Source organism: Calonectris borealis, chromosome 3 (assembly GCF_964195595.1).
Source record: "Calonectris borealis chromosome 3, bCalBor7.hap1.2, whole genome shotgun sequence".
NCBI lineage: Eukaryota > Metazoa > Chordata > Aves > Procellariiformes > Procellariidae > Calonectris > Calonectris borealis.
The window spans coordinates 110643586-110668078 of NC_134314.1; the positions used below are offsets into that span (position 1 = coordinate 110643586).

The following is a 24493-nucleotide window of genomic DNA, read 5'->3' on the forward strand; positions in this document are numbered from 1 at the left end:
TGAATGTTTCAAGTTGTAGTGTCTAGCACAGGCTGGACACAGCTGCTGTACATTGTCAGCTTGCAGGCACTTTCTTAGCAGGCTTAGCTGAAAGAACATCTAAAAGTGCTGTTCTGGCCACCTGTTGCTTTCATACATTATTCCCACAGAAACCCACTTCTGCAGAATATAAATGATTCAGCTGTAGTTCTCTGCTCTGTGCAAGTGAAGAGAGATGAAGAAAACATGCATAAGAAAAACAGCTTAGGAGAAAACTCTGTTACAGCACTCCAAAGGCTCCATCAAGAAACTTTCTCTGGATCAGGGCTAAGGGTACGTAAATCTATTCAGATAAGAAAGAAGAATTTAAAAAGGAATCTGAACCTTTATGGGAAACTTGCACAAATACTTGCCCAGTTTGTCATTACCCCACTTGTGGTGGTTGGTGCAATAGAGCATAACTGTTAGTAATCCTAGATCTGGTCAGAAGCAGAGTCATGCCCATTTTCATTATTCTTCAGTCATGACTCTAAAGACTGCAGATATTCAGTATGCTTCTGGCATTGTTTAGCTGTTTTTAATGCATTAAGTGGAACTAGCCTCTTTGGAGACTAAGTGTTCAACTTATTCAGAGATGTCTTCCTGCAATGCCAGTATGTTTCAACCATAAACTACATGAATAATTTTTAGTGGCAAGAAAAAGATTTAGTTTTCAGTCTGCACAGACTCCCAGCATGATTTTCAAGAGAACCTCGCCCTGAAATGGGGAAGGAATAGCTAGGGTGAGAATATGAATCTTCATCTTTTGTACTTCATCAGACATCACATAAATATGAATACAGCATCCTTGTCTATTGCGGTTAGGTCTGTGTGTGTCACTTGTTCCTATCTCTAGAAGGTTTCCTTCTCTGTGTGTCTCGCCTGACTTCTTTTGACTGTCACCTCAGCTGCCCTGGCCCCATACAAACCTTTCTGTTGACACCTTGACTTCATTGCTGATGCATAATCCACATATTGTCATTACCTTTTCTTCAGGATAAGTTTAGAAATGACAGATTATTGAACTGAAGTGAATTTTGTAGTTCTTTTGCATAAAAATAGTTGGGTTTTTTTCATATTTGGCAGGTGTTTTTCAGTAGAATTTAGAGACACAGCTGAAATCGTAGAGCAACATCCAAGTCCAGTTTGTCCTCAGAGGGTGAAAACCCATATCAGGGTTGGTAATCTAAAGACTTGACAGTTTAAAAAAAAAAATAGAGAGAGAAAAAAAAGAAAAAGAAATTAAAAAGGAGGGGGGAGAGAAGGCTTTGACCCTGCTGAACTCTTTGAATCTAAAAAGCTGTTAGAAGCAAACAGCTTTTGATCACCATCAGCTTTTGGTTGAGTTAAAACATATGACTTAAAGTTAGGAACATAAGACTGGGAACAATCACTAGGATTGCAAGAGCTGGGGCATTCATTAGTCTGCACCCTTCTGGTATCTCCACTGTAATGGAATTGTTTTTTTCCCTCTCTCCAAATGAACTGAAGTTCACTAGTCTCACCCATTTCTACACAGATTGCTTATTTCAGGAGGCTATGTCCTGTTTTTAATCTGCTGTCTTCACCTTGTCCCCATTCTTTTTTTTTTTTTTTCCTTTCTCGTGGGTCCCCGTCTCCGTCCCCCCATTTCCCAGAAAACTATGATCTTGAAATTCACTATTAAACCTCCTTTTGGTATAGTATTTTTTTCTTTAGGCATTTTTAGATAGGATTTCTGATTCACGCCTTTAAGTTTCAGTTATATGCTCTTTCTGATATTAACAGGTATTTCTGTGAAGGTTGTAAGTACAGGATTATTCATAAAGATTATCTCAGGAAAAGAACAACAACTGAGGTCTCCTCTGGACTGTAATTTGTGCAGCTCGGTTTTCCACCCTGGAAAGATCACTCTCCTTTTTTTCAGTGACTTTCTTCCTGAAATGTTTCACAGATTGCCTGGTGCCCTTTAGAGGAAGTTAAATAGCACACGGAGTGTTTCTTTGCTCTTGACTTATGGCTGTACCCTGACAACCCAAAGGCTGAAGGAAAGGAAAAACAATACAAGGCTGAGGCAAAAGTTTACATAGAGAAAGAGTCGGTGCATGCTGGCCTTCAAGTATTTAAAGATACTGTTTTGTTTGTCTTGTGCTAGGCTGTTGTTTTTATCCAGACGTGTTCAAAGAGCACCTGTTTTCCCATCTCATGTGAACCACGAACTATAACCACAGTGAGAATGTGGTCACAGTCTTGGCTGCCTCTGGGGCATCGTGTCTGAGGCAGCTAGTGCTCTTGCATGTATTTTGGCCGTCTTGCTCTTATCCACGTGCTTGTCTGTACTCTGCCTGATTCATTGCTTGCCAGTGCTATGGTTCTCCAATTCCCCCTCTGCCCTTCCTGGCTCCTGCTCTTTGACTCACTTGCCAACAGATGAACTTTCTGGCCTGGATATGATCTGCCCATATTCTCCAGTCTCCTGTTTATAAAGACCTGTATACATTTCAGAGTTTTGAATGTTGCCCTTTGCTAAAACAAAGTAACAAGAAGAAATAACCTTTTCTCCTTTCTTCCTTCCCCCTCTGTTCATAGAGAATGGTGACCAGAAAAACAAAGTACGAGGTAAACCAAGCACAGAGCAGAATGTCTAAAAGGGTCTGAAGGATTTCCCTCCAGGGAAAGGCTGCTTGAGACTTACTAACTTTTGCACATTTAACAGGAAAATGGTTCTTTCACTCTGAAATTAATTTCAGACAGGAGCGAAGTTTGAAACATTTGACAGAAGCTTCATTAATAGCTCTTGATGCTTTTCTAGCTCTTTGCATTTTCAAGGCCTACATCAACAAGAGCAAAGCACAAAATACTTCAATAAGCTGATAATAATATGCATTTTCTTATTCATGTATCCTGTTTCAGTGCAAGTTAGGTTCATTCAACTGAAGCTCTGAGTATATAGCTGAAAAAGAAAAATTGAAGATGTGGTTACCTTTGAGCCTCCAGTACGATTGATCTGGGAGCACCAGTAATTCAGAATGCTTTCTTAAAGAAAACAGCAGTGAAGACAGAGGAATTTAGTCAGTGGAGCATCTTCTACCTGTGCAGGACCACCAAATGGTTGAGGTTGAAGGGCACCTCTGGAAATCATCTAGTCCAGCCCCCCTGCTGAAAGCAGAGCCAAAGCAGGGTATTTGTACATATTGATAAGGTGCTACCTGAGCCTTCTCTTCTCCAGACTAAACAATCCCAACTCTCTCAGCCTCTCCTTGTGTGTCAAATGCTCCAGTCCATACTGTCATTATCTAAGCTATTCATCTAACATCTATTAAAGTATCTGGAAGCTATTCCTCCTTGTGTGAGAAATCTTTCTTCCACTGGGAAAATTCATGTCTGAGCTAACTGAAGTGGGATGTTTATGGAGACAGAGTTCAGGGCTTCTAGCAGAAGAGGGCCTGCCCCATCCATCCATCCTAGGAAGAGTGTAGCTGCTCAGGCAGGTTGCCACATCCACTGCTTTGACCCTAGGCTGCAATTTCTATGGGCCTTTAGCAGAGTCTTGTGGTGGACTCCTGTGTGTTGCATCTCTGCTTCCCCACTTTCATAACAAGTGGACATCATGAACCTTTATTTAGTGGTATGTCGAGGACTTCAGAGTGCCTTTCCCTGGCACCGCATGTTCAAACTCAGGGTATTACATTATGCTGTTGTGCTCTGTTAAACCACTGACAGGTCTCGTTCCAGAAGTAACTACATTATGCTGGTATATCAGTATGGTCAGAGGAATAAAACTGACTTTTTGTTTAGTCAGAGTTTAGTAAAATTGAATTTGGTTTCTTTGTCCATTCGATTGTGTGTGATTGAACAGAAATTCTCTCAAGGGAGGAATCTCTCTGTGTATGTTTGAGCCAACTCCATTATTTTCTGTATAATCATTGCTGTCTGAGAACTTAGATGTCTGACTAACAAAAGTTATAAGGCAAGTTCTTGAATTTACATGGTTTGCATCAGCGGGCATGAAATGTTATACATAGATTCACCATTTCTCTTGTTGCAACGGAGCGATGATTTACATGGGACATTACCTGCTTGGAAATGAACATTTTGCATCCACTAAGCACCTCAGGGTACAGACCTGTCCCTGTGAAAGTAGGAGGGGAGAGGAGAAGGTGCCTAAATCTTTTTTTTTTTTTTTCATGAAGTAGAAATTGCAAAACATATAAACAGCAGGATAGGAATGCTGGGGTTGCTCATACTTGGCATATTCTGAAAGGGGTTTGTTCACATTTGCAAAGCAAAAACAAAAATCTGGAAGGCTGAAACAGAAAATGACCAACTGCAACCAAAGCATTTGCTGCCTGTTTGCTCTGAATGTGCAATTGGCCTTGGTCTTTTAATTATAATCCATAAAGATGGCTCTGTTCCCTACCCGCCCTTGGGTTTCCAGGAGCACTGAGTGCTTAGGGCTTGGGCTGCTAATGCTGTAATTGAAACAGCTGCTCTGCTCTCTAAGTACTTTATTCATTCACCTTCGAAAATGTTGATGGATCTGTGGCACGTTCTGGGCTTTTTCTGTAGATGTGAATCTCAAACACAGCCACTTGCTAGATAGAACTAATGAAGAGAATTTGCTATGGCTTTTAGCGTGTTGTTGTAATCTCAGTTTTTAAAAGGAGAAGAAAAGGGAGGCGGTGTGGGGAAGGCTGCTCTTAGGCCATAAAGCTCTTTGGACTAAATTCACTTTACCTACAATACCAGACATCCTAATTCTCTGTTATTCTCAATGACTTAAATTACAAGTGAATGTAAAATATTACTAGGCCAAAAGGTTGTTATTTTTACATTCTGCACTGATTTTTAAATTAGTGCATACAGAGAAGAGCCTATGGGAATTGTGCTGTAAGTGAGCAGAGCACTGGGAGGGGTCCACACTAATTCATGAAGACAGCAGGCCAGTGGTTGCTCTGCAGCCCCCCATTTCTTCCTTGCCTTGGGACTGCAGCAAAAGGGCTAAATTGCTGCTGCAGTCCTTGTTAAGGCCTTAAAACTTCAGGCAGCCAACAGAAGCTCAAGTATACCCATAGCCTTTCTTGATATACCTTCCTTTGCTGTTGTTTTTTCTTATCCTTGTATTCAGCCTATTTCTGAATTACTGTCCAGAAAAAAAGAGTTTGTCGTCGTGTCAGATGAATGCATTTAATCAGCAGAAAGTCATCCTAGTGTGGGCTAATGACAAAGATGGGATGCGGCTGGCAGTGGCTAATGTGGATGTGTTTGGTAGGGCTGTGGCGGAGATGGAGTTACTGACTAAAACGCAATCACTTGACTGCTGTGGTAGAGTTTTAGCCTAATGGCATCTTGCTTCCGGCCCATTGCTCAGTTCAGCATATCCTACAGACGCAGGCAGCTTTAACCTCCTTGTGACTGGAGTTTGGTATATCCTGAGGCAGTTTACCCATGCAAAAAGAGGTTGTGCAGGAGCATCTGAACTCTTAATTACCCAGGAGCTGGTTTACCCAAGAACAAGCTGAAACTGCATAAAACCTTTGAGCTAGGGAGAGGCAAGGGCCGCTGTGGTCCATAGGCTTGTTTTTATTCAACAGTATTGATTGTTCTTGGCAGATACGGAGCCTGAGAGCTTTGTGGTTATGTTTGTTACAGAAAATTAGAGGTCATTGTGAGACTTTGAGAGTCAATAAATCTAAATTTTGATGAAAAAGGCAAAATCCTATTCTGAAGCAAGTATTCAGGCAGCCCATGTGGGAAAGCATTGAAGGAGGAAAGAAGGGGCTGGAAATTTTACTATATCTTCCCTGTCAGGCTGCAGCACTCAGATTATGGTTATATTCTGTTCAGGAGAGGATGAACAGCAAAGAAACCATCTTAGAAAATAGTACGTTGAAAAATCCTCTTGATGTGACATGAAACAGATTATTAATGTCAGGAAATGCAGTCTGGGTGTTGCTACCCAGTTTATGTTGCCTGAAGGTGAGCTGACAGTACGTACCCCTGCACAGATACTTTGCATACCTGCAGCCTTTGCTGTCTGAGGTGCTCAAAGGTTGTTGCGGGTTCATAGAGCAAAACTCATTCTTGTTCAGAGTTTGATTTATATATTCAAAATAGGGTTTAAGTCAGACCCTAGGAATGGTGCCTGGATTGATTTGGCCTTTTTCACTGAGCTTGGTATTGTTAACTTAATCGAGCTTTATAATATCCTCAGGCACCAAGTATACCTTTTTATACCTAAGCTCACAGAAATGTCACAATGTTTCTGAAGTCACACTGGACTATCATAGCAAGGACCTTTTGCCCCATTTCTGCCTTGTGAGGGAATCATGGAATGGTTTTCTTTCCAGTCTTTGCCTAATATGGGTGAGCTTGCAAGCCAGACTTGCTCTTTGAGGCTGAGCTCATGTTTCTGAGCTTTCCAGGATGCTGGTGTGCATGGTCTCCTTCCCAGAATGCTGTCTAAAGGCAAGAGCTATCCCAGCAAATGTTATTGAATTGCATTTACTGATGTCATTTAAAAACAAACAAACAAAAAGACTACTTGAATTTGAAAAACAATTTAATGTGATACTGAGACGAACAGGACCATCAGGACTGCTGTGTTTTGGGAATGCATGAAAAGGCCTAGGTATTTTCTTTATCAGTAAACACTAAAGATAGTCATCATGTTTTTGTGCTGTTTTAAAATCACTGTTCAAAAACACCTTCAATTTCATTGGCAATATAACCCAAGGAAATGAGCTTCTTGGTTTAGGTACCTTTTTATTTGACTGTGAGGAGCCAGTAAATTACACTAGAACATCTTGTGGAGTCTGTTTTCTATGCATGTTCCTTGTCAAGGCTTTTCTTATTTATGCTGAAAGGAAGTGTGTATGCCAAATGTTGAGACTAACAGGCAAATGTATGCCGAGCTCAATAAAACATTCGTGCACTCCAAGTTCTGGGGAGTTGAGATCCCAGACAGTGTCTTAAACTTGTATTTCCAGGCAGTGACAGATGTGGTTGGCTACTCTTGGCTTCCCTTCTGGATATTCAGCATGGCCTGTTACGATTCTCTTTCTCAGAAATATCCAATACTAAAGAGGGAGATTAGTGGGACAGAAACAGGCTCAACATGTCTGGCAAAAGTTAGTCTTGACTGTAGGCAACATTTCTTCTATTTGGACCTACACAGCAGATGTTATTCTCATACATATTCCAAAGGTAGTAAGATAGTGAGGACATTGTTATCAACTACGATAGCATTGCTGTGACTGCTGCTATGTTGAAAGCTGTGCACACCTTGCTTTCAAGGCGTTTCTCTCTCTTTAAAGTTGACGTTTCAGTTGTTAAGTAGTACGGTCTGTCTGACTTCTGATGTGCCATTTGCTCTGACAGTAGATGCTGGCCTTCCAATTTCCATTTCTTTGAGTACAGTGACCAGGTGATTGTTTTAGTCACTCTCTTTTTTTTTTTTTTTAACATCTTTCTCCATTCAAAGTTGAGTCATATAATTCAAAGGCCCCCTTCCCCAACAGGGTAACTGTTATAATACCCGCTACATAAGCAATAATGGACACAACATTCCTGCATTCCAAGCCTCATCTTTCCCCATTCAGATCCTTCCTAATGAGTCATTTCTTTCAAAAGTCTGTTTGAAGGAAGCAAATTAAATTGGAAGAGGAAGTTGTTCATCAGGAAATACATCTTTCATCTTCACCCCTGCAATTTCCTTTCATGCTATCCCTCACGTTGCTTATGTATAGACATCTTCTGTATTGTACAGTTTTATGGGAGACATTTCCCTTCTATTTATTTTGCACCATGTTTTATTTCTATTTACTTACCTATTTTGCACTGCATATAGCACACCTTATGCCTGACGCAGTCATATGCCCACCTCTGTGGGCAGTCATATGCCCACACTGTGAATAACTGAAGTTATGGGAAAGATGGCATTTGCTCAGGATTATCTGCCAGCCTTTTTGGTTTCTGGGAATCTCTGAAATCCAGTCAGGCTATTTTTTTCTAACCAGACAGCTTTTTATAGGGTTTGACCTGATGAATGGGTTTTAGGAGCCTCTTACAGGAGGTTGAGGACTGTCTTGTAGTGCACGGGAATGCCTGGAGTAGATGTTCTGTAAATCCCTCTGAACCTTATGATCCAAACAGTCCTTCATCTAGCCCTTAATCTTTCTTTGGATATATTGATACCTAGACTTCAAAATAAGTTTATTAAAGCTGCTAGATAATTGCAGCATATCCCTAAAGGATACAGAGTTAAGCACAGCTGTTCTCTTAAGTAAAACCTTTCCTCTCATCCACTCTTTCAGCCTTTGAACCTAAAATCTTTCATGGTTTTTATTCCACCATATAGATGGTGAGCAGGCACAATATTCATACTTCCCTTTAGCTGTGTCGTGAAAAGCCATTGCTGAGTGCTGAGGTAAAAATCCCAGTTTAAGTGGTCTCCCAGACATGGCTATTGAGAACTCAGTTATTTCAGAATACATTGCCACTACTCTTCTCTTTGAAAAGACATCCTGTCTTTCTGAAGCCTTGACTGTACTTGACTGTAATTAAGATTAGATTACTTTGTACATTCAATATTTAAGTAAAAAATGAAAACTACTCTTTGGCACACCTAAGTAGTGCTGTACTTTGGGTTAAAAGGATGGAATTTCCTTCTGATCCTCAAAGACAATTAAGTTACTCCCTGAAGCATGAAATTTAATTACCTTCATCAGAAGAGGCATGATGCAGTGGATTAGGACATAGGAATAAGAATCAGAAATTTTTATCTCTGATCCTAGTTCTACCATCTATTTATTGACTAAATGAATCATATAACCTTCCTGTGCCTCCTTTTCACCCACCTGAAAAATGAGGTGTTTGATTTCTTTGCTAAGGGGCTGTGAGGTCTGTATAAGCATCTAAAGATGTAATGGTTTGTATGAATGCTAAATGTTGCCGGGATTGCCTTGGCTTACGTGCTGCCAGCAGTTATTGCAATTTGGTTTCATACAGTGAAATCTCATTTTTTGGCAGTGTTAGTTTCATTAAAGGAAGTGTAATCAAGCTCATACGCAAATAGGGAGAGGACTACAAGAGGAGGTGACACTAAAGAGCCATTGTGCATCAGAAAAGTATGCTGAGCTGTTGCTCTTTTCACATCAAGTTTTGATACTACATCTCGGATATGATTACTAATTGTAGCATCCCAAGAGTTCCAACCAGCCATGTACTTCTCAAGAGGTGGAAGAAAGCTCCACCTTGCATGGTTTAACTGGGGAACAGAAAGGAAAGTTCAGTGCCAGATGAACATATTCCTCTGGGCAAGTTGTTTTAGCTCTACTGTATCTGCAATTGCAGTAGTCTCTTACTGGAGTGATTAGTCATGTCATGTCAGCGGGGAGCTCCCACGAAAAAGTCAGAACTGTTTATTGGATGTGATGAAGTGGCTAATTAAAATAATTGGTTCCGTCGTTGAAAAGAACAACAACGCTTTCTCATGTCTCAGCCCCACTTGGCCGACAAAGCTTTTGAGTAGACAAGTTTCTTAGCATGGCTGTAGCATTAAGTTTACATTTCAGAATGGTCAGTAACAAAAATACCCCTATAAGTATCTGGGTTATTCTTTCCACAGACATTTTAGAAAGGAAAAGTGAACTAATAATAACCCTGCCGTTTAGTGGGTTACGTTCCAGCGCAAAGGTGCCAGATTACTCTGTTGGAAAGACGTTTGCCCTCCACCATACAGCATAATTTCATTGTCTGTCTTTGAATCCCTCTGCAGTGCCTGTGCTCTTTCTTCCAGGGCCTGTCTGTATTAAATTCCATTAAAAGATTCTCATTTCTAATCACAAGAATTGGATTTAATTGTGAGGCTGCAGTTCTTCAGTTACTTACCTGATTCAATTAACCAGGTTAGTAAAGCAAAATCTTTGTAACAATGATTTTTCTAAGAGACACTCAGGCAAGAGATACCAAAAAAATTAATATTTTTAACTCTATGGAAGTTAACAGGAAAATATATTTTTCTGTAGGTTTTATCTTCTGCTGTTTTAATAACTTTTCCCATGTAGAGGAGTTGTGTTGTGGTCTTGTAGCATGCTCTAAATATAGGAGGAGATCCTATTACTAGTGAAACTCTAGTGGCTTAATTGCAAACTTTCATAGTTATCCAAAAATAAATATAACATAAAAATATCCTTTATGGGCTACTTGTGCCTCACTGAAACCTAAAGCAATTTCTGCCATATTGCGATATCTCCCCGGCTGTACAATTCTCCGTAGAGTAGCTGTACAAAAGAGCCCAGCATTGCAATCCTAAAAGGAGGGCAGAGTTAGCTTCCTTCCCAGCACACGTGAGGTGATATCATTGCAGTCTGGAGCCAAAATCTTGTTGGTCTCCGGTTCTAGGCAAGGTAATTACACACTGTGTCTGAGTCATCAGTCAAACCTAGCACAGTCAAACCTAGCAGAATTACAGAGCATTTTCTTGGGGTGGGGATGATGTTATTAGTTTCATCTTAAAAGCATTAAAAGAGTAAAAGGAAAGAAAATCATTACAATTACTTAATCTTTTTTGTGGCAAAACTTTTGTGAAGCCATCTTCTAAAGGCATTTTGAGGGAAGGGTGGGGAAGCATTCTTGGAACCAGTCACAGGGATGTTAAAGGTCTCATCCAATGACACTAATAAAGGTCTTAACTGTATTTAACCTAACACCAACAGTTACGTCTTGCTTATGCAAAAGGCCATAGAAAAAGGTAGAAAGACAACTGGCATTAAATCAATAGAGTAAAACGTATACCACTTTTCTTTCTCTTATTAAGTAGAATGATCCATGAGCAGAAGAGTTTGTGTTACAAACTTTCTGCATTGCACATCAAGAATTATCTCCTTTAATGCTAAATAATCTCTTGCATTAATATACAGTAACTTTATTTGTTGCCATTTTAGAAAGTACATCCTTTTCAAGACTGTATCATCATGCATCAGATTCAGGCCCTGATATCTTTTAAGTAATTTTAAGATCAGTAAACTGAAATTAATTTAAAGTTGATAATTAAAAGTAATTACAAGACAGTGTATTGTATTGTTTGAACTAATGAGAAAAGAGTTTACACAGCCTCCTATGGGTCATTTTATTTTTTTCTCCTCCTGCCTCTTAGAATTGTATTGGCATTTTCTTGAAATTATTTTTTAATTTTCTGTTTGCTGCAGTCTGAAAAGGTCTAGTCTGGTTCTTCCTTTGTGCAGTGCCCATTAATTGCTGAAGCAAAAGAAAGTCTGGAGCAGTATGGAGGCAAGATTAAAACCTGTTATAAACTCCTGTATAATTATGCAATAGCATGCAGGATGGAGAAAGTTATGTTCTTTCACCAATTCATCTAGTAAAGGGGGAAAATTATCTTTTGGACTCCTACTGATAATTTTTAATTCTGCCTTTAACAAGGTTTCATTCTCAAAAATCAGCTTCTAATTTTTTTCACTACCTTTATTGTGCCGCATATGGATTTTGATGTGGAATACTCTGATGCAGCTGCTATTATTACTATTTAATTTTGTAATTCCCAAAAGTTCACTGAGCCTTTTACCAAAGAGATAAAATTAAGTCCTTGCCGAGATACATTGCATTTTCCTCCCAGGCATACCATGGTAAGTGTTGGTAACAATAGGAGTATTTTAGATGAGAGAGAGCATGGACCTGGAGAAATAAAATCACACTGTAACTCAACTTAGGTATGAGAAGTCTGTTAAATTCCACAATTTTTTTCTGTGGCGAGTAGAGATGAGAGAGTGAAACACAGCTTGAATTCAGAGAGCTTTTTTCTTAAGGAGAGGGGATAGTTCGAAGTTCTTGTCTTCCCTCAGCCTCCTATTAATAGCTGCTGGGAGCTCACAAGCTGAATCGTGACCCAGGAGGGGCCATGCAGCTCTTCATTTCCCACACCACAGTTCAAGTGCATTTAGCCCTCATTTACTATATATAAGGCAATAGGATTTAAGGGTCGCTTCTTTGTTTTTTTGCTAATTGTTTCCATATTCTTCTCATATGTTGAAGACTTCTGCTTTCAAATTGGCCTCTAAATGTGAGAAAGCAGTGGCTTTATCAGAGCCAGGCTGGGATGGTGTTCTGGGTGAAACTTAACTTATGCCTAGAGACCGGTGCAAACTGGCAGTGCACTGTACTGAAGACATAGGTGACAGACAGGTGTCAGGCTGGCTGACGGCACGGAAATTAATTCCACCTTCCAGATGTAGATGGATGTCTGGAGAATGGTCACAAAGATGGTTGCTGTACATGAGATGTCAAGACTGAAGTCCCAAAGCTTGCTGGAATCAAGCATTTTGAAACCCCTCTTTAGCAGGATGAAAGAGCACCCAATGATTATGTGTGTGTTAATTGGATTCAAAATCATTTATCCATGAAGACAGACAAATGCAGGATGCAAGTGTTCTGGCTTGAAATTTTACTTGAGAGTTCTAGCACCTTTTTTTTTTTTTTAATTCCTTGCCTCTAAGAGAGCATCCTGACTTGTACTTGCAATTAATCAGTGCTGGCATTACCCAGAAGAGCATGCAAAATGGCATCTAAAGCAGTAGTGTATTGATTAGAATTAATCAGGAATGTGTTCCTCCTAAAGCTACATGCTGCATGAACAACTGAAGAGTGTCTAAACTATAAATATCTCTCGGAAATTACATTTCCATGAAAACTGGATTATGGCTTCTGAAGCTGGGTGAAATCGAAGCGGGGGAGCAAAACCTGGTACCTGGCAAACTGAGTCATGGATGGGAGGTTTAAGAAAGGTTAGGTTACAGAGAAGTACTTCGGCTTGTTCAGGATCTAACAGGATCTAACCCTTGCAGGGCTGTGCAAGGCCCAAGGTGTTTTCTTCACCTTAAGGAGTGTGAATGAGTATACAGAAGGTCGTTTGAAAATTCAGCCCGTGTACTGTGTTCAGGTTCTGTCAGCACCGTTTTCTGTTTTGGAGAAGAGCGATACAGCCACATAAGAGAAACTCTGGGTGTTGCTCAGGCTTTCTTTAAGCAACAAATTCTCTCTAGATAATATCTCTAGGTCTGAACTTGTCTAAAGTTTGAAAATATTTGGATGTAGGATTTTGAGTTACTTTGTCACTGAAGACCACGGTGTTATCAGTTTCTGTCTAAATCTATGTATACTGTAGATTCTAGATATCTGAGCCAACTTCTTTCTTACTGTAACTTCAGTGAAGGTCCTGTTGGGTGGATCTGCACTGCTGTATCAAGACACTGAGCAGTGCCTAAACAATACAATATAGTGTCTTGCTTTCCAGCATAAAGAATTAAGATGTTAAACTGCGGTCTTTTTTATTGCTTGAAGCAGTATCTAGAGAGATCATCATGGCTATTATGGCCAATGCTGTGGTAAAAATAGGTTTTGATGTTGAAGGCTGTGCAGAGATGATAGCTATGTGCACAGTAACCGATGCCTTTGTCCTTGTGGTTGTCAGCTTAACCAGTCTGATTCATCACTCAGTAGAGTGCTTGGAGGTTATGCAGAGGATAACAGGAGCAATGTGTTATCTGTTGTAATTTGCTTTTGGGACCTAAGTTTCACAAAATTGCAGAATGGTTGAGGTTGGAAGGAACTTCTGAGATTGACTAGTCCAACTTCCCTGCTCGATGCAGGGTAAGCTAGAGCAGGTTACCCAGAGCCGTAGCCAGTCAGGTTTTGAATATCTCCAAGGTTGGAGACTCCATAAAATTTCTGGGCAACTTGCTCCAGTGTTCAATCACCCTTAGAGTAAGCAAGTTTTCTCTTGTGTTTAAATGGAATTTCTTGTCTTTCAATCCAAGCAAATGTGCTTTGTGCTTGCCTGTTGTCCTTTTGTTGGATACCATGTCTGATTCTGTCTTCTTTCCATCCTCCCATAACTTATAAACATTGATAAGATCCTTCCTGAGCCTTGTCTTCTCCAGGCTAAACAATCCCAATTTTCTCAGCCTCTTCTTGTATGTTCGATGCTCTAGTCCCTTTATCATCTCTGTGGCTGTTTGCTGGACTCACTGCAGTAAGTCCATGTCTTTCTTGTGCTGGAAAGTCCAGCACTGGACCCAGCACTCCAGATATGTCTCCCCAGCGCTGAATAGAGGGGAAGAATCACCCCTTCGATCTGTTACTCCCAGTGCAGCCCAGGAAGCTATTGGCCTTCCTTGTCATTGAGGACACATTGCTTGCTGACGTTCAACATTTTGTCCACCAGGACCTGCAAGTTTTCTTCTACAAAACCACTTTCTTGCCTATGCTGGTGCATGGGGTTGTTCCTCCCCAGGGACAGTGTCCTGGTTTCGGCTGGGATAGAATTAATTTTCTTCCTAGTAGCTGGTATAGTACTGTGTGCTGGATTTAGTATGAGAAGAATGTTGATAACACACTGATGTTCTAGTTGTTGCTAAGTGGTGCTTGCAGTAGTCAAGGACTTTTCAGCTTCCCATGCTCTGCCAGATGGACAAGAAGCTGGGAGGAAGTGCAGCCAGGACAGCTAACCCAAACTGGCCAACGGCGTATTCCATACCATATGACGTCATGCTCAGTATATAAGCTGGGGGGAGTTGGCCGGGGGGGCAGCGATCGCTGCTCAGGAACAGGCTGGGTGTCGGTTGGCAGGTGGTGAGCAATTGCATCGTGCATCACTTGCTTTGTATATTCTTTTATTGTTATTATTATTTGTTATTATTATTACTACTACTACTATTTTACTTCATTTTATTTCAAGTATATTCTTTTATTATTATTACTACTACTACTAGTACTATTTTACTTCATTTTATTTCAATTATTAAACTGTCTTTATCTCAACCAACGAGTTTTCTTACTTTTACTCTCCCATTTCTCTCCCCATCCCACTGTGGGGCAAGGGGAGTGAGCGAGTGGCTGTGTGGTGTTTAGTTGCTGGCTGGGGTTAAACCATGACAGGCAGCACTTTGCATTTCCCTTTGTTGAACCTCGTGAGGTTCCTGTTGGCCCAAATTTCCAGCCTATCAAGGCCCCTTTCAGTGGCAGCCCAACCATCCTGTGTATCAACCACTCCTCCCAATTTGGCTGGAATCCTGCTGATGCTGCAGCCTGTCCCATTATCCAGGTCATTAATGAAGATAGAATACATTATTGGCCCCACTATTGGCCCAGAGTTATACCACTAGTGACTGGCCTCCAGCTGGACTTTGTACCACTGATGATAACCCTCTAAGCCTGGCAGTTCAGCCAGTTTTCAGTCCACCTCACTGTCCACTTACATAGTCTGTACTTCCATCAGTTTGTCAGTGAGGACGGGATGGGAGACAGCTTTGAAAACCTTGCTAAAGTCAAGATAAGCAACATCCACTGCTCCCCTCATCCACCAAGTCGATCATCTCAGCATAGAAAGCTATCAGGTTGGTAAAGCATGATTTCAGCCTGAAGAGGTTCCACGCATGGTATTTCCCCATCCATCTCAAAAGATGACTGAAGTAGCTTTTCTGTTATCTTGCTAAAAATGCTTTCTAAATTTAGGTTCGTAACATATAGGCCACTAATAGAAATTTAATAAAGCTACTACTAATTAACATCTAATGTGTATCACTTATGCTGAAGTCGATCTTGCTGCTTCCTGGCAGGATCTGCAAATGAGTATGGGTCTGTTAAATACAGGGTATTGTATGGAAAAGTCTGGAGATTAGAGTCCCTATTCTGCCATGGAATGACAGCAGAATCGACTCCCATCCGAATTTGCCCGCGGGTGTCTCTACTGACCCAGTAGCTATTTTTAGTATCCCTGATAAATCCACCAGTTAGTGTCATCTTTGGCTCATTTATTTTCGTGTCTCTGAAGAAAGAGGCTGATACGTGGGATTTCTTTGCACATGAATCTTTGAATCTCAGATAACCTATTGTAGGAATTTGTACCACAAAATATGAATATATTTTGTAATGAATCTGGGTTTGAGTGAGTCTGCCTTTTCCAGTCTTGCATTGCGGTGATATAAAATACCTGCTTGGCAACAGCTCTGGGAGTTAATAAAGTTTCTGTGGTAAACTATGAGAGGCCTGAGAATTTCAAACTAAAGTTATTGCACCAGTAACTCAGAAAAGCAATTCCTAAAACTCCTGGCACATTTATCCAGAGGGTTAGCAGTAGCACAGGAATGGAAATCATTGTTGAGAGCCACTGCGTACTTGGAATTAAAATCCATCAGTCTTCTGAAGCTGAGGAGAACGATTTTCATGACATACAGATGCTTCTGTATTTCATAAGCAAAATTAAACCTAGGGTGGTTTTTTACTCTCTTTGTAGGGAAGTTTGTATCCTCTAATCCCTATAATATACCTAACTTGAGATGACATCAAAAGAAATAACATACACAGAAGCTAGGCATTTAAAATACTCTGAATGCTTTATTTTATTTAATTTCAGTAAAAGCAGATTTATCTGTTTGGGGGAGGGGGACGGAAAAGGAGCGAGGATGCCAACATCCCCTTCTCAGGCGGGAACCTCAAGCATAGAAGTTGGAAAATGAGATGTGGAAATGAAAATAACTGTAAACAAAAAAATGAAACTTAGCAGTCTAGTTTCACTCTTCTCGCTGGAAAAGGAGGGAGGAAGAAACCTAGAAAATCATTAAAAAGCAGCGTTTTCTTCTCTGAGTTGCAAGTTGAACTGTTAGCTGTTGGCAGGGTCTTTATGCAACCCTTGCTTAGGACTTTTCTTTAGATCCCTAACATACCTACCTGTTGTCAGCTTCCTTGCCTGCTGGAAATTTTGTCCAGTTCAGTGGAACGTAATGACACTGGTGTCTCCCTGATGAGATAAACAGTGTGTCTACCTCTGGAGCAAAAAAAGTCTCCTAGCTGGTAGCAGTGTAGGGTCTGCAATTTGGGATTGATCCATGCTTGTAGCAGGCAAAAGTGGTGGTTGGTTGGTGCAAATGTCATACACATATGTTGTTATATTTCCTTTCAGAAGTGTGTCTTAACTTGATAACATCCAAATTTTGGCATGCTTCTGGAGAAGGTGGTTCTTGTTATGGATGCCAGATAAACTGTGTACTTTTTGTTCAGGACATATGTTCCAGCAGGTTCTCTCCCTAAAGAAAAATATGTTCTTGTGCACAGCCCACATACAAGCACAAAAACCCATACGCTGGGGGGTGATGGGGATACTTGATGAGAAAACGTTTTTGTAAGACCAATAAAAAATGTGTTGCCCATGACCCATTATGCCAACTAGAAATAGAGTCTTCCTCAACAATGTTTAATATTGGTGTTTGAAAGCAACTTAAGGAAACACAATAAGTTTTTGTTCTGATCTTTTAAAAATCGCAGCTGGAGCTGTAAAGAGCATTTCCTAATAGGCTTTATTAGACCCCTGTTGTCTTGTTTGGCTCCAGCTGACTAGGTACAGTACGCTAAAAATAAATGTTTTTTTCTTGGTGCTGCATTTTTTCCTGTAACAGAAGAGAAATGTGAAAAAGTGGATTAGTAGTGACTGAGTGGCTTTGCAGAATCTCTTGTCTCTGATCATGTTTATGTTCAGCGAGCAGGCACTGAATAAACTGGGGTGAAATGGGTGATGGGCTCTGTATCACTGCCAAAGTAATACATGCCTCTTGGGAAGCAGCCCTTCACAAATGGTGTCAAGAAGTGGTTTTACTGGCAGCCTGTGCCCAGGGATGAAAGGTGAAATGGGCCAGAGCATGTTATCATACAAGTATTTATTCCTTAAAGTTTTCCTTGCAGATCAGAATTCCAGTACATTGGAGAAGAGACAGATACTTATATTTTTACTATCTACCTTTAGACATGTCTTGCTGGACACAGAACATTTGAAAGTTAAATCAGAGGTGATGTGTAAGAGCTGAGGGTCTAGGAGTAGTTCTTGTGCTGGCTGGCAAGGTGTTTCAGGCGGAGCAGCAGACCGATGAGATGGGAGAAGGTGGATGTTAAAGACAGCCAGGCCTTGATGTCTTCTAGTGTCTCAGAGAGTAAATTAAGCTCATACAAACCTTTTGTTCTCATTCACTCTTGGCAACAAGCAGACTAAGTTGAAACACTATTGGAGCATGGATGTTAGTCTCCAGGGCTGCTAATCCAGTTCCTTAGTTCCTTGATTTACTTGATGGGACTTTTTATTTGTTTGTTTAGGAGGTGGGGGGGCGGAAGCGCGAGGAAGGAGAAATGGCATGTTTTAGTTGTAATGCTTCATGCACGTGTAAATGTTCCAGCCAGCCACATTAGAAGCAAAGCGTGTTACCTCAACCAGCGACGCGGTGCTGGGAACTACAGCTATTGCGCAAGCCCTGGAGACTGGCTAATTGCCTGAGTGACTAAGAGACTTTGCCGGTGAGAAGCAGAAGGAGTGATATTTAGAGAGAGTGTGCATGTACGCTACAGATTTCACAGCTTGCTTTGCAAAGAAAGTTAGGCTTCTTTTAAACAGCAGGCAGACATCTGTGAGAAATCCGGGAGCACAGAAGTGTGACAGAAGAGAGCAATAAACTACTATTTAGCTGGGTTTTCCACATCTTAGCTGGGTGGAAATCTTGGTGCTTAGAGGCTTGCTTTTGCAAAATCCATGGGAGGGAAAGGCCCTGACTGTGGGGCACTGTGAGGGGAATGAGGGCTGGGGTAGGAGGCACAGTATGACTAGCCACATGTGGAGCTGCTGCTTTGGGGGTTTTGGTCCTTGTAAAGTAGCCTTCCTTACCACTCTTCTCCTTTGTTCTTTCCTCTCACTGTATGATGAGACCAGATGGGTGTTGCTTCAAAGGAGAGTTGGACATCTAGAGAAACCATTTCGGATCTCATTGGAGTACATTGGTAATGGGAACAAGAGCATAGCAGCTGTGGATTCCTTTGCGATGAAGAACTGCAGTACAGGTAACGTAGAGTATTTTATTGCTTCTAGCTCACAGTCTTTTGATGCCTTTTTGGAGAGGAGCATGATGTCTGGCTGTTACGGAACCTTCACAGAATGAAAGTTTCTCATCAAATCAATCGTTTAAATAAAAAAATAGGGTCCCTTTCAGGGAAGAGTTTTTTTAATGTTGCCTTAGAAGTTTTTAACTTCTTGAAGGAACAAGATTTATTTTTTTTCCCTATGGAAAGAACTTCTAGGAAAATTTCATTTTGGGAGAACCAAAGCAGTATTCATCCTGGCTTGCCAGATGCCTGACAACTTCACTTTCTGCAGCAGAAAGTAGAACAGATGAGTGGTTCCTAGACAGATAGCTTGCAAGTCATCTTTTTGATGTTCCTGGTAACAAATTTCAGAGTTGTTTTTTTAAACAACTGTGGAAAACTTGATTCTAATAAAGTACGCCTTTCTTTGGCAATGTTCCAAAGCAGTTATTGCTGAGTAACCCCTAATAGCTCAATGTAGTGCATGGAATTTTAATAATGGGCAACCTTAATGGGGGTTACTTTTTTAAATACAAGTTCTGTTACCAATTCAAGTGTGTAAATTTAGCGCTTCATGCCAGAAGCAGCTGCATTTTAGTTCTACCACCTTTATGGAGCTTGTGAATCATACTGAAATCTTTAGGTGGCACGTCAGCGAAGAATATTATTACTTATAGCACTTAACACATTACCTTTTGCCCATTTTATTTATTTGGAGTACTGCTGAGTTGAGCTGCATGTCCTTCTTTTCAACCTATCTAGGACAGGGAAATCTGCTGGAGAATATAAGTTATTTTGGTTATTTACGTTGCTCTCCACAAAGGCCAATTGTATTAAGGGGTTTAATGCACTGTCCGTACATAAAGGTGATCTCTAAGCTCCAACAAGGAACAGCCTGACATTGTGCTGAAAGCACAAGGCACGTTCAGACAGAACGCACCTGATCTGCTGCTGATGTACAGAACACATCTTGGTATCTCTCTAAGGCTGAAATGAAAGTATTGCAACTCCCCAAAACAAAAAAGTGAATGGGACAGAAGTCATTCAAATCCACAGAGCTTTGGGAATTCATTGCAACAAATTTTATGAAGGACTACAGGAGATACTCAGCTCCCATGAAGGTACATGGATTCTTCTCTTGGGAGTGCTTGAAGGAGAGCCGTAGGTGAAGGACAGTCAGCTGAGTGAAAGGATGATGTTGGCTGAGTGAGCTCATACCAGTACTGGGCACCGTTCTGCAGATGACAGATGTCAGTTGCTGAGGCTATTAAGATACACTGTGAGCAAAAGAAGGAAGCTCCCATTTTGTCTACAGATTTGTAACAATTGGCTACTCCTGCTCTGCTTACAGGACACGGTGTATGAATAATACCACCAGGGAAGAAAACCACTTGTTCTTTTTTTAGTTGTTTGAAACCGCTAAGCCTTTTGCACACAGCTGAAGATGTGACACTGTGTCCTTTTACTAGAACAGAAGGTGGTGATGAGCAGCCGAGGGTGGCACCTTAGGCTTGGAGGAAATAGGGAAAGCAATAAGAAAAGATTAATCTAAATCCAATTTTTCTGCCGCTGTTAGAAGCCTTCGGGCAGCTTAGCTACTTGGATACCTTAATGTCACTGAAGCACCTAAAACATGGGTGAATTTGGGAAAGAAACATCCAAGAAAGAGTAACGAGCCTTCAGCCTAATTTTTCTAAGCCTTTTAAAGACCATATACATAATTTAAAAATAAATAAAGGCACATAGACAATCTTAGGAAATTAGGCTGCCATTTCCATAGGTGGATACAGGTTTGGATGTAAATTAGATGCCAATAGGGACTTGAAGAAGGTAGAAGTTTGAGGTTGGGATTTGCTGTTGAGCATTGGGAATTCCATTTTTTGAGTTCTTTAATCATGGAAAAGATGGGATTCTTACTGCATTTGAACTGAAAAAATAACAGCCTATTTAGGACTGAATGAGAAATTAAAATTAAAAAAAAATTCAGATGCTGATAAAATTCTGGATTTTTTTTAATTCTAAATTTTAAAATTCTAGATTCATATCCAATCTAACGAAAAATTGTTAAGTGGAAACATAACTCTATTATTGCAATATATTAATGGTACTCCACATTTCCCTTTCTTCATCCAACAGTGCAGCGGATTAGAAAATCAAAGTGATTTGTCGCCTGAATATCTTCGCATTTCCCAATTCCCATCATATAATCGATCTTGATTGGGTTAGCTTGATAGAAAAAAAGAAAGCCCTTGCAGACCGAGGGCTTTCATTTGGTTTTGGTTTGGGGGTGGGTTTTTTTGTTGTTGTTGAGGGGTTTTTTTTGTTTTTTTAAATGCTCAGGATTGGTCAAAACTGTACTTGGTGCATCTTTTATCATTGCTGTTGTTCATCACCACCGTTCTTTTCATGCACTCCATCCTCTGGCTTTAATTCTTTAAGGGCTTTTTAGCACTTGACATGTGCTAAGTGTTGTGGGTTTTTTACAGAAAGTTTTCCTGAACCATAGGATTAGATTCTGATCAGAAAGCCCCTACAGTCAATAGAAAGGCTGCTTGACCTTCTATAGGTTTTGGATCAGGACAGTTAACAGGTAGCATTGCCCATTGTCCTACAGCCAATTGACTTTCAATTACTGTCTTAAATGTAAAGCAGATTGTGTTTGTCAGTATGTAAAACCTAAACTATTGATTGTCTAATTTTCTTTCTTACAACTTACTATTTAAATAAGTGCAGTATTCAAAGCAAAAAAAAAACCTTACAAATTGCAGAGAAGTAATATATTAATTTAATAATGTCAGTTAAGAATTTGTTCCTTCTACAAGTAAAGTAATTGGTAGAGTGGTATTTTATAGTTGATGGTAATTTCTAGTCATAAAAATAGAGTTCATTTCCTAAGTAGTGTATTGACTTATTAATGATATTTAATAGGTTTCTTACTGATTTTTTATTGCAGTTGTAAATTAATTAATTTGCTAACTTATTTCCAAAAGTCTTAATTAAAGTACTTAATAGTAAGCACAAGTAAATGACAAGATATTGGTTTACTTAGCAATGTTCGATTTACCAATTCTAAGTAACTTTTTGAGTAAGAGGCGTGGAGATCAAATGCTTCTAAAACATGTTAAAGGTTTAATGATGCTCCAAGGCTGTTAAAAGCAGTTATTTCAGATGCTCAGCCTGTCCAAGAGGAAGCACTTAGCTTTCAAGTTTTCGAGCTCACTAAGCAACATAAAAAACATATTTATTTTGGAAAGGGGAGAGACTGTGTGTTGTTGATTAAGTTAATGCTTCTGTCCACTCAGCAATAACTTTTTTCGGTAGATACTGAAAGTACGTAGAAATACACTCATTACCTTCAGAGCTGGTAAGTCGTTAGTTCTGTAATGATCTCTTGGTTATAATACATATGCAAATTTCTGAAAGTTGAAGTTAAGGTTGTACTAAAAGCAAAATCCTTGATCCATAGCAAAGGACCTCTCAAGAAAGGAAAAATTTTGAGGATCGAAAGGTGATTTTACTGGAAAAAGAGATAGTGAGGGAAGAGTAAGAATATAGACTTGCAACATGTATGAAGAAATATGAGCAACTGCCAGATAGAATTTTTCATAATTCCATTTGATAAATAGTCTAGCAACAGATTTATGAATCAACTGCAGGAAATCAATAAGGGCTTTCTCCAAACAGGATTACTTATGTATCTGAATCATTATTAAAATCATATTTTTGTGTATTCAAACAAAACCTGAATATGTATCATTTCAGTTTTCCCACGTATGCTCACTTTCTACAGTTTGTCTTATAAATTAATTTGCTGACAGGATGTTGTGGTTAACTGAACTTAATGAAATACCAGTGAGCCCCTTTTCAAAATGAGTTCTTGATGCTTCGTATTGGAAAATTGCCTAGAAAAGTTAACCTTTTCCAAACCGAGAACTGAAATAGTATCAGTGTATCCGATAGAATCATAGAACAGCCCAGGTTGGAAGGGACCTCAAAAGGTCATCTGGTCCAACCTTTCATGGGAAAGGGAGCCTAGATGAGATTATCTAGCACCCTGACCACCTGCATCTTGAAAACCTCCAGTGATGGGGACTCCACCACATCCCTGGGGAGATTGTTCCAGTGATTGTTCTCACTGTAAAAAATTTAAACACGGGTTTCTAATTGAAGTCTCACATGACATACTTACAGCTGATTTAGATGTTAATAATTAATTCATAAAAAATTTGGTATAACTTTTAAGTAAGTTTCATTTGAGTAAAATTGCAAGATGTTTACAGAAGATTTGTGAAGCAACTAACTTAATTGTGTCAATATTTTTTTATTAATTATTTGCTTTGTTGTAACTATGGGAGAGTGGAGAGAAGACATGTACTTTCAGTGGAACCAACCATGTCATCTTATATGATCTGGAGATCCACCACTGCCCAGAAATTCAGGGGAACGGGTGAATAGAACAATGAGCACAGTCAGTATTGTGCTGTTGTTATAAAACTGAAAAATAAATATGATTAAAAAAAAAAAGTAGTTTTAAATTTCAGAAGTAGTTGTCTCTATTTGAGGTTTAGGACGCACATTTACCATAATATTTACTTGGCCTATCCAGGTCATTTTTGTGTAAAGGAAGCTGGAGAATTTCCTTTGGCATTAATGCCATGCTTAAGGAGCTTACCAAGCCAGAGGATAGATGCAGAGTTAATTGAAGTCAATGGGAATTATTCAGTATGTTTGGATTAAGTTCTGAGTATCCTTCATTTAAAAAAAAAAAAAAAAAAACTCAGGCAGATTGGCTGCATTTTCCTTGGAATGGCCTATGCTATTTATACAGTTCCACTGAGCTGGTTTTCCTGTGGATCTAATTTCACTAAGTAGGCATTTGGAAAAGCCTTACTATTTTAAGAGTATTTGCCTCCAAATGCTTTGGCAACCACCTTCCTCCCTATTCACCTCTGCTCCCCCAGGAGGTATGACTGATTATTCTGACTTCAGGTTGTGTGCCAAAAACCATCTCTAACCTGCCAGGGTTTTAATCCCATAGGGATCTTGTGTTGGATTAAAAACGGCTTTACAGATAAGTGTGGTGGCTGTAGCGAAGTTAAATCATTTTAAGGTAATTCCAAAGTGAAAATTATTTCACTTGTGGTTTGTGCCCATTTAAGTAAAATAAATATAATGCACTTGTTATGGGGCTTATCTTTGTTTTCATTTTTCATTTCCATCTTTTTAAAATTAAGTTATAGTAATGCTAGGAATAAAAAATTAAGCAAATTTAGTCTTAATGTTGCTTCTAGAAAAGGCACAGTAACTCAATTAGTAGTAGAGTAGCTTCTTACAGTAATGAATTAGTGATTATGCATTTCTGTTGCTGACTGTGAACACCTACTTTTTGTGGAGCCAAATTTAGACAGTGATGGTTATGTTAAATAATTTAATCTATTTAGAACATTAGTGTAATCACCAAAGGGGAGGGGAAGATGAACCTGAATATCTAGAGCGTGTGGTTTTCATAGGTCTGTCATGTCAGTATGTTGGTGAATGGGACCTAGTGTTCTGTTGTTTTATTTAGTAATCAACTGATGATATA

At 39.7% G+C, this 24493-nt stretch overlaps 1 protein-coding gene across 1 annotated transcript in view; it reads left to right on the forward strand.

Moving 5' to 3' along the window:
- Window positions 1-24493, forward strand: part of ALK (ALK receptor tyrosine kinase) — a 316153-nt gene that overhangs the window by 192986 nt on the left and 98674 nt on the right. Inside the window, exon 5 of the mRNA XM_075147934.1 lies at window positions 18761-18888. Coding sequence (XP_075004035.1) covers window positions 18761-18888 — 128 coding nt within the window. The remainder of the gene's footprint in view (window positions 1-18760; window positions 18889-24493) is intronic.